General features: G+C 41.5%; 1 protein-coding gene and 1 long non-coding RNA gene across 2 annotated transcripts; both read left to right on the top strand.

Annotated features, from left to right (window-relative positions):
• Window positions 1-9,780: 9,780 nt before the first annotated feature.
• Window positions 9,781-11,459, top strand: LOC124382941 (polymeric immunoglobulin receptor-like). Its single transcript, XM_046845302.1, has 4 exons — window positions 9,781-9,827; window positions 9,921-10,241; window positions 10,656-10,979; window positions 11,443-11,459. The coding sequence occupies exons 1-4, from the start codon at window positions 9,785-9,787 to the stop codon at window positions 11,457-11,459; spliced, it is 705 nt and encodes a 234-aa protein (XP_046701258.1). The 5' UTR covers window positions 9,781-9,784.
• Window positions 11,460-13,207: 1,748 nt separating this feature from the next.
• On the top strand, window positions 13,208-14,354 carry LOC124389362. Its single transcript, XR_006926575.1, has 3 exons — window positions 13,208-13,244; window positions 13,346-13,441; window positions 14,297-14,354. It is a non-coding gene; the product is annotated as an uncharacterized LOC124389362 (long non-coding RNA).
• The last annotated feature ends 722 nt before the right edge of the window (window positions 14,355-15,076 follow it).

Here is a 15,076-nt window from a genome sequence, read left to right as displayed (position 1 = left end):
TGGGGTTTTTGTAAATAATATAATTGGAATATAATTGACATTATAATTGTGGAATCAGTCTGCAAGCGTCTGCCTGTGAACTGAGAGTGATACTGCTGTGAAAGAAGCTGAACTTTTTATGTGTGAATATCGTCCCTAGGTTACGTATGTAACCCTAGCTCCCCGAGGGAACTAGACTCTGCGTTGAAATGCTTTGGGAACGCCCCTGCGTTGTCCATGCTCTGAACCACGTGTGAAATCTGGCCAATAGGTAATACGTGATGTCATAGACAGGCAACGTCGCGTAAACCAGGAAGCTACAACATGGCTGTGCCGTAGCGACATTAGCTTCTGCAAAGAGAGAAGGTAAGTGCCGCAGGGATGCAGGGAGTGTGGCATGGAGACGCAGCGTCTCGTTCCCTCGGGGAAGTAGGGTTACATATGTAACCTAGACACGTTCCCTATTCGGAAATTTCAAGCTGCGTTGAAATGCTTTGGGAACGAATGTCCAATCACGCCACTCTGACCAGACCCTGCCTAGTGTGTGAGGGCCTCGGCACCTGCACGTAGGACAGAGGAGCCCAGAGTGGCTCTAGGTCGAGGCCATAAACCGAACAAGGTCAGCAGGGTGGACCAGCCTGCAGCGTCGCAAAGTCCCAGAGTGATACTCCAGCAGACCAGGCCGTAGATGCCACCACACTCTGGGTGGAGTGAGCCCTGATGCGGAGCCGGGAGTCCAGGACTCGTAGCTGAAAGGATGGCTTCCACTACCCACCTGCTTAACGTCTGCCTATTGGCTGGGAAACCTTTCCTATTAGGGCCACAGCGGACGAACAGCTGCTCCGACTTCCTCCATAAACTCGTCCTGTGGAGGCAAGCGTCCAGTGCTCGCACTGGACACAGTTGGTTTTGTATCTACTGGTCGGGGGCTATAAACGGAGGAGGGCAGAATACCTGTAACACGACATGCCGTGTGAGAGCCATAGGCACCTTAGGTACATACCCGGGTTTTGCATATAAAAACACTCTGGCCATGCCAGGGGCAAATTCCAGGCAGGACGGGGCTACGGACAGAGCCCGAAGATCCCAGATCCAAATCGCCAAGAGGAGGCGGTCTTAACCGACAGGAACCTAGGGCCACCTGGGCCAAGGGCTCGAAGGGGGGCTCAGATAGAGCCGCCAACAAAACTGTCAAGTCCCAGACAGGCACTCTGGGTTGCGTCCCGGGCCTCAGCCTCCAGGTGCCGAGGAGGAAACGTGTCACCAGAGGGTGCCTACCCAGCAACTGCCCTGCAGGCGGGGTGATATATGCCACGATGGCGGACACGTGAGTGGAGTGGAGAAGGGTCTCAACTACCTCGGTAGAGAGACCAGCTGCTACGAACTGTGCCACCTCAGGGGCCACAGCCACAGCTTCCACAACTCCGGGCGGGTGTGAGCCAGGGTTTCGCCCGCCAGCGAGAGGAGATCCCTCCTGGGAGGAATTTCCCACGGAGGGCCCTTGAGTAGGGATACCAGGTCCGCAAACCATGGCTCACCCGCCCATCGAGGTGCTACCAGGAGGAGACAGACTCCTTCCCGGCAAACTCTTTCCAGAACTTTCGAGAGCAGTGCGATCGGGGGAAAGGCGTACAGGCATAGCCTCGACCACGACTGTACCATGGCATCCAGCCCTATTGGGGCAGGGTGCGAGAAAGAGAACCAGAGGGGACAGTGCGAAGTCTCTCGGGTTGCAAAAGATCCACCTGGGCTCTGTAGAACCTCCGCCGTACCTGCTCCACCACCTCGGGGTGGAGTCGCCATTCCCCAGGCCTTGGCCATTGTCTCAACAGGGCGTCTGCTCTGACATTCAACCGTCCAGGGATGTAAACGGCTCTCAATGAGAGGAGTTTGTCTTGGGACCACAAGAGGAACTCTCGGGCCAGTTTTTACAAAGGGTGAGACCAGAGGCCCGTTTGGTGGTCGATGTACGAGACCACCGCAGTATTGTCCGTCTGGACCAACACATGGTGGTCTCTTAGGTCTGGGAGGAAGTGTTTCAACCCCAAAAACACTACCAACATCTCCAGGCAATTTATGTGCTACAAGAGACGTGTGCTGCTCCACAGACCCTGGGTGGAGTGGCCATTCAAGACCGATCCCCACCCCGTGAGGGAAGCTTCCATCATTAACATTACACGACAAGGACTCCCTAAAACGTTGCATTGGGTCAGAAACGTTGGGTCCTTCCATACATCCAAGGCTCGAAGGGCACGCAGCGAGACCTTGATGGTACGATACGGAATTTTCTCTGGGGGAGAACCCTCTGCCCCGGAGCCACCACTGGAGGGGCCTCATGTGGAGGAGGCCGAGTGAAATTACACTGGACGCTGCTGCCATGAGACCCAGCAGCCTCTGGAACTGCCTGAGTGGCTGGCCTGCCCTTACCCTCCTGACTGCGGTGAGGATGACTTTGATCCGGGCGGAAGACAACCGGGCACGCAACCTAGCCGAGTCCCACACCATGCCCAGAAAAGTGGTTCTCTGTGCTGGAGAAAGTACACTCTTCCAAACCTCATAAGTGAGTGGCTCAAGTAGTGGAGATCTAGAATGGGATGCAACCCGCCATCTTTCTTTGGAACAACGAAGTACGGGCTGTAGTAGCCTGACTCTCTGACCGAGGAGGAGGGAACAACCACGATGGTCTTTTTCCTCAGGAAAGTACGCATCTCCTGTTCCAGGACCAGAGCCTGCTCGGGTCCCACCAGGGTGGGACACAGCCCATTGAACCGGGGAGGAGAAGACACGAACTTATTCACGCAGCCATTCTCTACAGTATGCAGGACCCCCGAGAGACTCCTGGCAGCCCTCCAGACTGACAGAAAGTTCCACAGGTAACACACATAAAGCACTTACCTGAACGAGCAGAAGCTAATGTGGCTACCACCGCACAGCCATGTTTGTTGCTTCCTGGTTTACGCGACGTTGCCTGTCTATGACGTCACGTCTTGCCTATTGGCCAGATTTTACACGTGGTTCAGAGTGTGGACGACGCAGGGGCGTTCCCAAAGCGTTTCGACGCAGCTCAAAGTTCGCGAATGGGAAAGTAGAGGTGTTATTCTGTCTGGGTGTGAAGATCCATGAAGGGGAGAGGGGCAGGAACAGTGGTCACTGGAGCCTCAGGAGCATGTTTAACTCAACATGCTCCTGAGGCTCCAGTGACCACTGTTCCTGCCCCTCTCCTTTTCGTGGATCTTCACACTTCTGTGCAGCTTGGGATGGTATCTCATCTACACCTTGGGTGGTTCCATGTAATTCCGGAGTAGAACGGGTGCTTTGAGGATGGATTGGACTGTAGTTGGTGTCGGCGGTCTGCTGCACTGACTCGGGAGTGCAGTTTGCTTCTGATCGTCTTCACTGTACCCCAAAACATTGTATATCTGCTTCAAATGGACATTTGATGCAACCCAGATGAGGATGGGTTCCCTCTTGAGTCTGGTTCCTCTCAAGGTTTCTTCCTTATGCTATCTCGGGGAGTTTTTCCTTGCCACAGCTGCTCATCAGGGACAAGCATACTTACAAAGAACATATTTACGTTTAATCACCACATTATCTGTGTAAAGCTGCTTTGAGACAATGTTCATTGTTAAAAGCGCTATACAAATAAAAATGAATTGAATTGAATTGAATATTCCTAGAACAACAACAGGAACTCCTATATGTTTTGTGCTCTAGATGGCAGTAGAGGCTTTCTGGCATCAGATCAGTACACACTGGCATGGAGTATTAATTATCCTTAGTGAAGTTAAACCTGGAGCACTGAGAGGAAAAATAACTCACATGGAGAAAGATGCTCACATGCAGAATGCAGATATTAAACACTCCTACACCTTCATATGAGTGTTTACACACTGGAACTGATCAGATGCTCATGCTGTGTCAGAAATGTTAAATCTTTGGAATGACGCTTATGTAGTTCACACATATTTCACACACTTGCTGAACAGCTCTTTTTCACACAGCTAAAAGGGGAAATTGGCACAGCTTTTGTTTCCAGTAAAGACTCTGTTAAAAATCAGCATATTCACAGAACAAAACAGAGGCAGTAACAGTGTGGAACAGAACAGGAGCATTAAAATCTTTCTGAAGTGGAGTTGGTGTGGAGATCTTTAAGTGTGAACTCAGAATCAAGATCTTGTTCCTCATCTTTACCCTCTGAATGATCTCAGGTAAGGAAATGCAATTTATAATAATCCTCACTTTCAACAGCAGTGGTACATTAGGGAATGTTTTGCTCAGATGGATATTTGGTGTTTTGTTAGATGGGGGATCCTCCAAAGAAGTAACAGGATATTCAGGAGGTGGAGTCCTAATCAAGTTCAAGTATGATACAGAATACACACAGAAACTAAAATATTTCTGTAAGAGTTCATGGTTAGGCTGTTCTGATCTAATAAAGACAAAAGACAAAAACATTTGGGTAACTTCAGGAAGATTCTCACTGTTTGATGACATCAAATCAGCAGAGTTCAGGGTGATGATCAGAGAGCTCACTGTAGAGGACACTGGGACGTATTATCACCAAGTTATCACCCTTCTGTATTTTATAATAGTTACAATATTGGATTTTCTTTTGAATGGATAAAACCAAGTAATGCATCTTAACTTCATTTACTGACTACCATTCAACTGTCCAGTTAAATACTTACTGAACTTACCTGCTTCCTGTTAACTATTTTTACCTTCAGTAAATAGATTCCGATTCATCCACATTTAATCTTTCATGATTCTGATCCCATTATTCATTTGTTTTGTATTTTTCCATGTTTTTTATATTTGTTTCTCTTTTGATGTCTTTTTGTCATCTTCTTGCCAGTGAGTTTGTCTACAGATTTAGAATGATAATAAATGTTTAATGCTTTGTTCTTTTTCAAACCTCATAATTAAACCAAACCTTAATTTTTTTTAATTTTACAAACAATGTTTACGATCATAAAAACTGGAGAACAATTTAAAAAAAATAGCTTGAACTACAGCAAGCGTGGAGCTGAAGATTTATTTTACTCAGATCAGCCATGTAAGACACCAGAGACACAGTAACCTGTACTGTGACTGTGGATTTGTGAATGTTATATTATGGGTCACCAGATCACTACATTTAGAAGCAAACAGAAGAGAAATACATTTCAGATTAAAAACATCTGTAGCTTTCCTAACCTTCAGAAACAGTAGAAAATATTTAAATGTTCTGTTTTTTCCAAGGCCACCACACAAATAAATTGATCTGATTGGTTGTGATTTGCAGATCTGTCCTATGAGAAGTTAATCAGTAAAACTGTCCAAGTAGGAGAAGATTTAAACATCAGCTGTAAATACCCAGAATCCCTCAGGAATTATCCCAAGTTTCTCTGTAATAGGCATGCAGCTGCTGTATGTCCTTATAAATTATCTGTTACAGAAAGTAGAAAAGATGTAAATGTGGGGAAATTCTCCCTGTATGATGACAGAACAGAACAAATCTTTACTGTGAGTATTAGAAATGTAACTGTAACAGACTCTGGTTAATTCTGGTGTGGAGCTGAAGCAGCCTGGACATCTGATCATGAATACAGGGTTTATTTTACACAGATCAGACTGACAGTTACTTCTAAGTTTGTAGAGACATGGAGACACACTGCATTAACTATTATGACATTACAGAGACTTTGTGTGAAGAGTCTAGTCAGCGCCCAAATCCAAATCACACAAACCTAACAACTGCCTGTGATATTATTGGTAATTAGTAAATAGAACAATAATGGCAGTACAAATAGAGCAGTTATTTTTAGAACAAAGTTTATAACCACATGGAACTGAAGTGACGAGGCTGCTATATATAAATTTGAATCTTCTGAATTCTGTATTTTCAGAATAAACTATAATTTAAACTTTCACTATTTAGGCTCATATGTTAATTCACAGTCTCTCTCTCTCTCTCTCTTTTTTTTTTTGTTGTACACGTTTTTTTTGCTTCACTTTTAATTCTTGTGATCAAACCTGTACTACTGCAGTACCTGTAAGGCCTATTAGTGGTGTACTTTTATTATGTTGAACACCAATGAATTAAAGCTTTGGTAATGGATAACATTTATTTCCATTTATTTAGTGTCATGAGTTCAGCTGTAAATCGGATTGGTACTTCAACACTGTAGAATTAATCTTGTTAAAGAAAAACAGCAAATGCATTGTTTTACCAGATTCTTTCTGATTCAACTTTTTTTTCTTTCTGACGCTACAGTATGAATTTATATAGAGGAGGAATGTAAATCTGCAAGCAGGTAGAAAAATCTTAACGTTTACAGATTTTGAAGGTTTCGGACACTAATGAAAGAATCCTGCACTTCTGTTGTCAAGAACTGCTTACTTGACCTGTGATAACTTGGTATTTTGCTTGTTAATGCCACTAGAACTATGTACAAATAAACAGAAGGCAGTGGTGGGAGACTCGCCTTCCTTTACGTTCAATTCCACCAGTGTTTAAATGTCTTTACAATCTTTATCTACTCCACAGTAGTACGTCACAGTGTCTTCTTCAGTGAGCTCTTTGATCATCACCATGATCTCTGCTGATTTAGTGGGTAGTAAAGTACAGACTGAATACTGCAGAATTATATTATAAACATAGTGTTCAAAAGATATTTCCTGGGTTTTATTTTATTTCATTAATTCTAAAATGACAACACTGAAGAGTTTCTTCTCCTACACTTGTGCATTTTCTGTTTTCCTCCTGTGTTTCTCACGTTATCCTCTAGATGGCAGAAGAAGCAACGAACCAATTTAAATGGGCGGCCAGGGCTGTGTGCTCAGTCCACTGCTGTTCACTCTGCTGACTCACGACTGTGCACCAATGCACAGCTCAAATCATATCAAGTTCGCTGATGACACGAACGTGGTGGGTCTAATCAGCAAGAACGACGAGTCAGCATATCTCTAAACGTGGACAAAACGAAAGAGATGGTTGTGGACTTCAGGCGAGCACAGAGCGACCAATCTCCACTGATTATTGATGGATCCTCTGTGGAGATTGTCAAGAGCACCAATTTCCTTGGTGTTCATCTGGCAGACAACCTCACCTTAACACCAGCTCCATCACCAAGAAAGCCCAGCAACGTCTCTACTTCCTGAGAAGGCTAAGGAAAGCCCACCTCCCTCCCCCCATCCAGACCATGTTCTACAGAGGGACCATTGAGAGCATCTTGAGCAGCTGCATCACTGCCTGGTTTGGGAATTGCACCGTCTCGGATCGCAAGACCCTACAGAGGATAGTGAGGACAGCTGAGAAGATCATCAGAGTCTCTCTTCCCTCTATCATGGACATTTACACTACACGCTGCATCCGCAAAGCACACAGCATTGTGGACGATCACACACACACACTTTTTACACTCCTACCGTCAGGAAAACGGTTCTGAAGCATTCGGGCTGCAACAACAAGACTGTGCAACAGTTTCTTTCCACAAGCCATCAGGCTACTCAACACACAGAACTGAAACAGAACTCGCACACACTCATTTACTCACACACACACACTCACTTAAATGTGTGTTACTGAACTGTACAACCTGGACTAAACACAATCATCACTGATCTCGATCCACTCCATCACCACTTATCTATTCATTATTATTTATACTCGCACCTTGTACTACAGTGGAATGTTTACATGGTGTCTTTGCACCTTTGTATTCAGTATAATGTTTACATGCTGTCTTTGCACCTCCTTGCTGCTGTTTTTGCACTACATTGTTCTGTTCTGTTTGTATTCTCTCCTGGGTATAGTTTTTGTATTTCTCCTTACACCGTATTGTATAATCAAGTATACAGCAGGTTTACTAGTCGGCGCTATACTTGGTCTTTTGTCTTTGTCTTGTCTTGTGTTGTCTGTCTGCACTGTTTGTCTGCACTGTTTGCACCAGGTTGCACTCGATGCACTTTATGTTTGTGTTGTAGCTCTATGCTGTTGTTGTTTTGTTGCTTGGTGTAGCACCAGGGTTCGGAGGAACGTTGTTTCGTTTTACTGTGTACTGTGTACCACTGTGTATAGCAAAATGACAATAAAAGCCTCTTGACTTGACTTGACTTGACCTTGAGAGGAACCAGACTCAAAAGGGGAACCCATCCTCATTTGGGTGACATCAAGAGTTTGATCATAAATCTTTCAACAATACAGTACACTGGAGAGTGAGAACTAACATGAGCACTGCAGTATAAGATTATAAGTCATGTTCTTTCTACAGGCTTAGATTAAAAACTAGGAGCTACTGAGCTCAACATTTGTGATTATCACTGATCCAACACCAGCTTCTGCATGCCAGAGCCTTTAACACTCCAGGAGGTCCAATGTCAAAACTCCACACATGTAGTGGGATCCAATTGGCACTTGTACGTCTCTAGATGGTTCGGGATGTTTGCGATTTCGGCATCTACTTCTTCAAAGGTCCATAATCTTCATGAGGTGGGATGTGACTGGAGCTGGCCAACCTCAGGAAGCCTCGGGATGGGGAGAAAAAGAGAAGCAGTGGAGAGGAATTAGCGTAGCTGCTGTTCATGATATTAACAGCACAAGTTGATAATGTGCATGTGATCAGATTTTCTGGAGCACAAGGTTATGATGTGATGTATGTTATGTGTAGGTTTTGCTTAAAAGATATGTTTTTAATCTGCACTTAAACTGGGAGAGTGTGTCTGAGCCCCGAACACTGTCAGGAAGACTATTCCAGAGTTTAGGAGCTAAATGTGAGAATGATCTACCGCCTTCAGTGGACTTTGCTATTCTAGGAACTACTAGAAGCCCAGAGTTTTGAGATCTCAGGGAGCGTGGCGGATTGTAGCGTGTTAAAAGACTGGAGAGATACATGGGAGCCAAACCATTTAGTGTTTTATAAGTAAGAAGCAGTAGTTTGAAGTCTATTCCAAACTTAACAGGAAGCCAGTGCAGGGATGATAAGATCGGGGTTAAATGGTCATATTTTCTCGACCTTGTAAGAACTCTTGCTGCCGCATTCTGAACTAACTGAAGCTTGTTTATTAATGATGCAGGACATCCACCTAGTAATGCATTACAATAGTCTATTCTGGAGGTCATGAACGCATGGACGAGCTTCTCTGCATCAGATATAGACAACATGTTTCTTAACTTAAAAATATTTCTAAGGTGAAAGAAGGCTGTTTTTGTAACTTGGTTGATATGATTATTAAAAGATAAAATGCTGTCTAAAATAACTTACAGGTCGTTTACCGTTGAACTAGTGGTTACAGAACATCCGTCTAAATGCAGGTTGAGATGCTGGAGCTTCTGTATACTAGTTTTTGGGCCGATGAGCAAAATCTCCGTCTTATCAGAATTTTTTGGAAACTGCTATAGGTTTTGTGCTCTAGGGGGCAGTAGAAGTAGAATATTAAATTTAAAATGTAATATTATATTTATTATTATAAATATCCTCAGTAAAATGTATCCTGGAGCACTGTAAGGAAAAATAACTCACATGGAGAAAGATGTTCACATGCAGAATGCTGATATTAAACACTCCTACACCTTCATATGATCGTTTACATACTGGAACTGACCAGAGGCTCATAGTTCACACATTTAACACAAACACTTCCTGAAGAGCTCTTTCTGACACGTCTAAAGGGGGAAATGGGTGTAGCATAACTTTTTGTTTAAGACACAGATGAAGACGCAGCATATTTAGGTTCAGAGCCAGTAACAGTGTTTAACAGAACAGGAACTTTAGTATCGTTCTGAAGTGGATTTGGTGTGGAAATCTGTGAGTGTGAACTCAGGATGAAGATCCTCCTTCTCATCTTCACCTTCTGCCTGATCTCAGGTAAAGAAATAAGCTTCATAATAATCCTCACTATCAGCAGCAGTGTTACATGAAGGAAGGTTTTGCTCAGATGGATATTTGGTGTTTTGTTAGATGGAGGAGCCTCTAATGAAGTAACAGGATATTTAGGAGGAAGAGTCCTTATCAAGTGCAAGTATAATACAGAATCTACACAAAACCTAAAATATTTCTGTAAGGATTCATCACCAGGCTGTTCTGATCTCATAAAGACAGGAGATAAAAACGTGTGGGTAACTTCAGGAAGATTCTCACTGTTTGATGACACCAAATCAGCAGAGTTCAGGGTGATGATCAGAGAGATCGATGTAGAGGACACTGGGAAATACCACTGTGGAATATGGAAAGGTTATGGGGGAGACATTTCCACACCAGTGATACTGAAGGTGCAGGAAGGTGAGTCTCTCACCACTGCTTTCTGTTTATTTTCACAAAGTTCTAATGTCATTAGCAGACACCCAAAATGGCTGAGAAACCAATTAGCACATTTTTATTATAACACCTGACTGTAAATAAAATATCCAATTAAATCCAAAACAATCTCTTCACTTGCCCATTGAACTCACCTGTTTCCTTTTTACCCTCAATTATTTTCTCGACTTTATTCCTGATGGTTCAGGCCTTATCTTTACAATGTTTTATTGAAGGAAAAGCTCAACATCTAACCTCACTTTCACGCATAACCTGCATGTTACAAACAATCTTACGTTTAAAGCTATGAATCTGTTTGTCATGTTTAAAGTCATGATCTTAAAAAAAAATCTTCTTTTACTTATTAAGCTTATTGAACATGATTTGAACTGTCAACAGGAAGCTCTGGCTCTAGAGAAGTGAGTGCATATACAGGAGGAAGAATCAATGTCAAGTGCAGATATGAGGATAAATATAAAGACAAACCAAAATCTATCTGTAAGATCGGAACACAACAGTGGTGTTTTCCTCTAACAACAACAAAACTGAACAGTGAATGGACACATAATGGCAGATTCTCAATTAATGACAACAGAAGTGCAGAATTCTTCAAATTATTTATCAGTGAACTGATTATGGAGGACACTGGAACATATGTGTTCACTGTTGCTGTGTCTGATGGAATTGAGACCTCCACTGTAATAAATCTGACTGTAACAGAAGGTGAGTTTTTTTTATTGTGTTTCATTAGAAGAAAATATGATCATATTTATAATATTATAATGTCAGTGTAAAAAGTAAAGTTAAATTACCAAATGTCACATTAGGATTCAGCTGTGATTTTTTTTATTGTATTCTGCTAATGAGTTCATTTTGATTTGGTAGAAAATATTTTATCTCTCCTATAATACACCATAATTTATAATTTCCCTCTAATTACTACATTGACTGGAGATGATGGGATAAACTTTACCTAATAGATGCATGTGTGGTGGTATATAGAAACCTGGTTTCACAGTCCACCAAATTCTTTTGTGGCTGAAAGAATACTGAAAAACAAACATTTAGTATTGAAACAAATGTTATAATCAACTTGTAAACATTTTTTTACTATCTAAATGCTACAGTCATATTCAGATCCTTAAAGCATTTTTTTTTTTTTCATTTTAATTTTTGGGTTAACCAGACTTTAAAATCATATAACTTTACATATGTTAGAGAATAATTCACTCACCTGCCCATCCATCCATCCATCCATCCATCCATCCATCCATCTATCTATCCATTCATCCATATTACCATACATACATACATACATACATACATACATACATACATACATACATACATACTTCTACCTATCCATCCAACAAACCATATTTCCATACATACATCCAACATCAGTAAGCACTTTATCCCGGTCAGGTTCATGTGGATTTAGAGCTGAACCTCTGAACTCTGTGTACAATGCTGGAAAATAACACACTGGTGAAAATTTAGCATTGCCAATGCACCTACCAGCATTTTTTTTAATTAGGATGAAACCCAGACAAACCCATTCACACACAGGGACAACATGTAAGACACCAGAGACACAGTAACCTGTACTTGTGACTATGGATTTGGGAATGTTATATACTGGGTCACCAGATCACTAAATTTAGAACCATCAGAAGAGAAATACATTTCAGATTAAAAACATATGTAGCTTCCCTAACCTTCAGAAACCATAGAAAATATTTAAATGTACTGTTTTTTCCAAGGCCACCACACAAATAAACTGATCTGATTGGTTGTGATTTGCAGATCTGTCCTTTGAGAAGTCCATCAGTAAGACTGTCCAAGTAGGAGAAGATTTAAACATCAACTGTAAATACCCAGAATCCCTCAGGAGTTATTCCAAGTTTCTCTGCAATAGGCCGCAGCTGCTTTATGTCCTTATAAAGTGTCTGTTACAGAAAGTAGAAAAGATGTAAATGTGGGGAAATTCTCCCTGTATGATGACAGAACAGAACAAATCTTCACTGTGAGTATTAGAAATGTAACTAAAACAGACTCTGGTGAATTCTGGGTTGGAGCTGAAGCAGCCTGGACATCTGATCATGGATACAAGGTTTATTTCACACAGATCAGAGTGACAGTTACTGGTGAGTTTGTAGAGACATGGAGACACACTGCATTAACTATTGTGACATTACAGAGTCTTTGTGTGAAGCATAGAGTCAGTCACATCATAACCAACACTAGCCTGTGATATTATTGGTGATTAGTGAACAGAACAATAATAGTAGTATAAATAGAGCAGATATTTTTAGAAAGAAGTTTGTTACCACATGGAACTGAATTAATGTAGCTGCTATTATCTGTTAACATTTAGAATTTTGTTATTTTAGACTAAATTGATGTGATGAGCAGATTTTATTAGAATCATAATCTGGTATCTGGTCTTCCTCTGCTTGTGTGTATTTCACTTCACTTCCTGTGATTATCAGATGTATAAACAGCAGTCTGTACTTCTGACACAACAATCATTTAAACTCTATTGTGTTGCCTCTGTACTGATATCAGTCACATACCAGATTCACTCACTTCATGTTGTTTATTTTCAAGCTAAACTTTTTACTGCTTTAGATTCAAGTGTACCAGTGTCAAAACTGAAGCCAACTAAACCTTCATCACCACTACCATTATCATCATCCTCATCATCACCACTATCCCTATCAGCATCTTCCTTCTCCTCCTTCCCATCATCATTACCATCACCATCATCAGCACCATCATCATCATCATTACCACCACTATCACCATCATCATCACCATCATCATCATTACCACCACCATCATCATCATCATTACCATCACCATCATCATCATTACCACCACCATTATCATCACCATCAGTATCACCTTCATCATCGTCACTATTCCTCTCAGCATCTTTCCTCTTCTCCTCCGCCTCATCATCATCATCATCATCTAAACCAGCAGGTGAGTCTCCTCATGTGCACGTCAGACCCATAACTTTAATAAATCTGATCCCTTAAGAATGATCAGCATGTAGGTTAAAGTTTCTCTTCCATGATTTCCAGCTTCCACTGTGATCACGGTGTCTGTAATTCTGCTGCTGCTTCTGATTGGAATCATATTCCTCACTTTCACTGTTCAAAAGAGACGCAGGATGCACGGTACATAAACTCAAACACATGATCAAATGCTTAATATAAACATGTATATTGTAATGCAGATGCAAATGCAAGTAAAACAGTATTTATTAAATCCAGACAGAGAAATCTAAATAAAAAAAAAAAACCTTATTGTCAACACAGATCTAGTTAATGTAAGAGAGTTAAGTACAACTCATTATTATTATTTTTTTTAGCACCTTTTCCTACAGCAGTTTTACCTTGTCTTTTGGGACTCTACCAGTTTAGCACTGAGTTTTGGAGCAGTTTTTTATGCAAATATATTCTACTGTAGATCTGTTACATTGTGAGATCATCTCCTGCCACAGACACCAAAAAAAATTTCTATTGAAATACATAATTGGAAAGTTGTGCTCAATGTTAAGAAAAAAAATTACATTTGTGTCCATGAACAAGAATCAGTGGATTCAATTTTGTGACTATAATCACAAAATGCCATGAGTCTGGGCTCCACTGTACAGCGCTGTTCAAATCATTCCATGGGTTTTTGGCAGCATTTAGATCCAGGCTCTGACTGGAACATTCCAAAACCTATTTTTCTTTGGAAGCCATTCTTTTGTGCCTCTGTATGAATTTGTGCTTTGGGATGTTATTATGCTCAATGATTCATTCTTTACCTATTAGACCTTCAGTCTCAGCTGAAGATAAGCAGGCCTATATATATGTTTTATTGTGTATGATGTTCTTTGGGTGATTGCTGACTTTTGCATCAAATATATATATATATTTTTATTTATTGTAGATTAATAAATACAGGATGTCTGGAGATCACGACATCACAAACTGAAAATAACAGCATTAATACCTACTGACTAAGTGACCTTTTTTTCCCACCAGATTCTGTTGCCCAGAATTCTGTCCAAAACTCAGAAAGTGACCATGGGGTAATTCTCTTTATATGTTTGAGTCTGTTCAGTTGCATACCTTATTTCCATTTAAGAAAAGGGCAAATATATTTGTGTTTCTGTTGATCTCACAGGTACCTCTAGCTGTCTCTGATTATGAGGAGATTAAAGACACCAAGCGACGTTCTACCTCAGAAGCTGAGACTTCCACATTTTACTCAACTGCTCAAATAACCACAATGAATTCTCAACCTGTTTATGCAGAGATAGAGTTTCCTACAATTCCCTGTGATTCTGCAATTTATTCTACCGCTCAACTACCCACAATCCCCTCTGAGCCTCCTCAAACAGTTTATGCAGAGATAGTGGGTCCTACAATCTCCTGTGATTCTGGAATTTATTCTACTGCTCAACTACCCACAATTTTCCCTGATCAGGAAATCTACTTTACAGCTCAGTTACCCACAAGTCTCTCTGCTGAGAAATCTGTTGACGGTTTGACTCACGCAACAGTGAGTTCTCACTCCAATGCCACCAGCTCTAATGATGCAGTTCCACATATTAAGGAAGACGTCTCTACTGTCTACACTTCAGTCAGTCACGTGACTTTGTCTGTTTAGATGAATCTGTTGGCTTCAGTCAAGTGCCACTGGAACTTTACTATTTATTCCAGATGACTTTCTCTTACTTCATCGTCTTTTTCATCCTCTGTCCCTCCTTCAAAACAATATTTTCAGCAATCAGCATATGCAATGAAGACATTATTCTTTTG

The sequence above is a fragment of the Silurus meridionalis genome, chromosome 1 (assembly GCF_014805685.1).
Source record: "Silurus meridionalis isolate SWU-2019-XX chromosome 1, ASM1480568v1, whole genome shotgun sequence".
Taxonomy (NCBI): Eukaryota; Metazoa; Chordata; class Actinopteri; order Siluriformes; family Siluridae; genus Silurus; species Silurus meridionalis.
Note: the sequence above shows the minus strand (reverse complement) of the source record. Positions and strands in the feature narration are given on the sequence as shown.

Coding starts and splice junctions, on each gene's coding strand:
- LOC124382941 (XM_046845302.1), top strand. CDS start 9,785: ATGAAGATCCTCCTTCTCATCTTCACCTTCTGCCTGATCTCAG. Junction 9,828..9,920: donor CACCTTCTGCCTGATCTCAG/GTAAAGAAATAA, acceptor GTGTTTTGTTAG/ATGGAGGAGCCTCTAATGAA. Junction 10,242..10,655: donor GATACTGAAGGTGCAGGAAG/GTGAGTCTCTCA, acceptor AACTGTCAACAG/GAAGCTCTGGCTCTAGAGAA.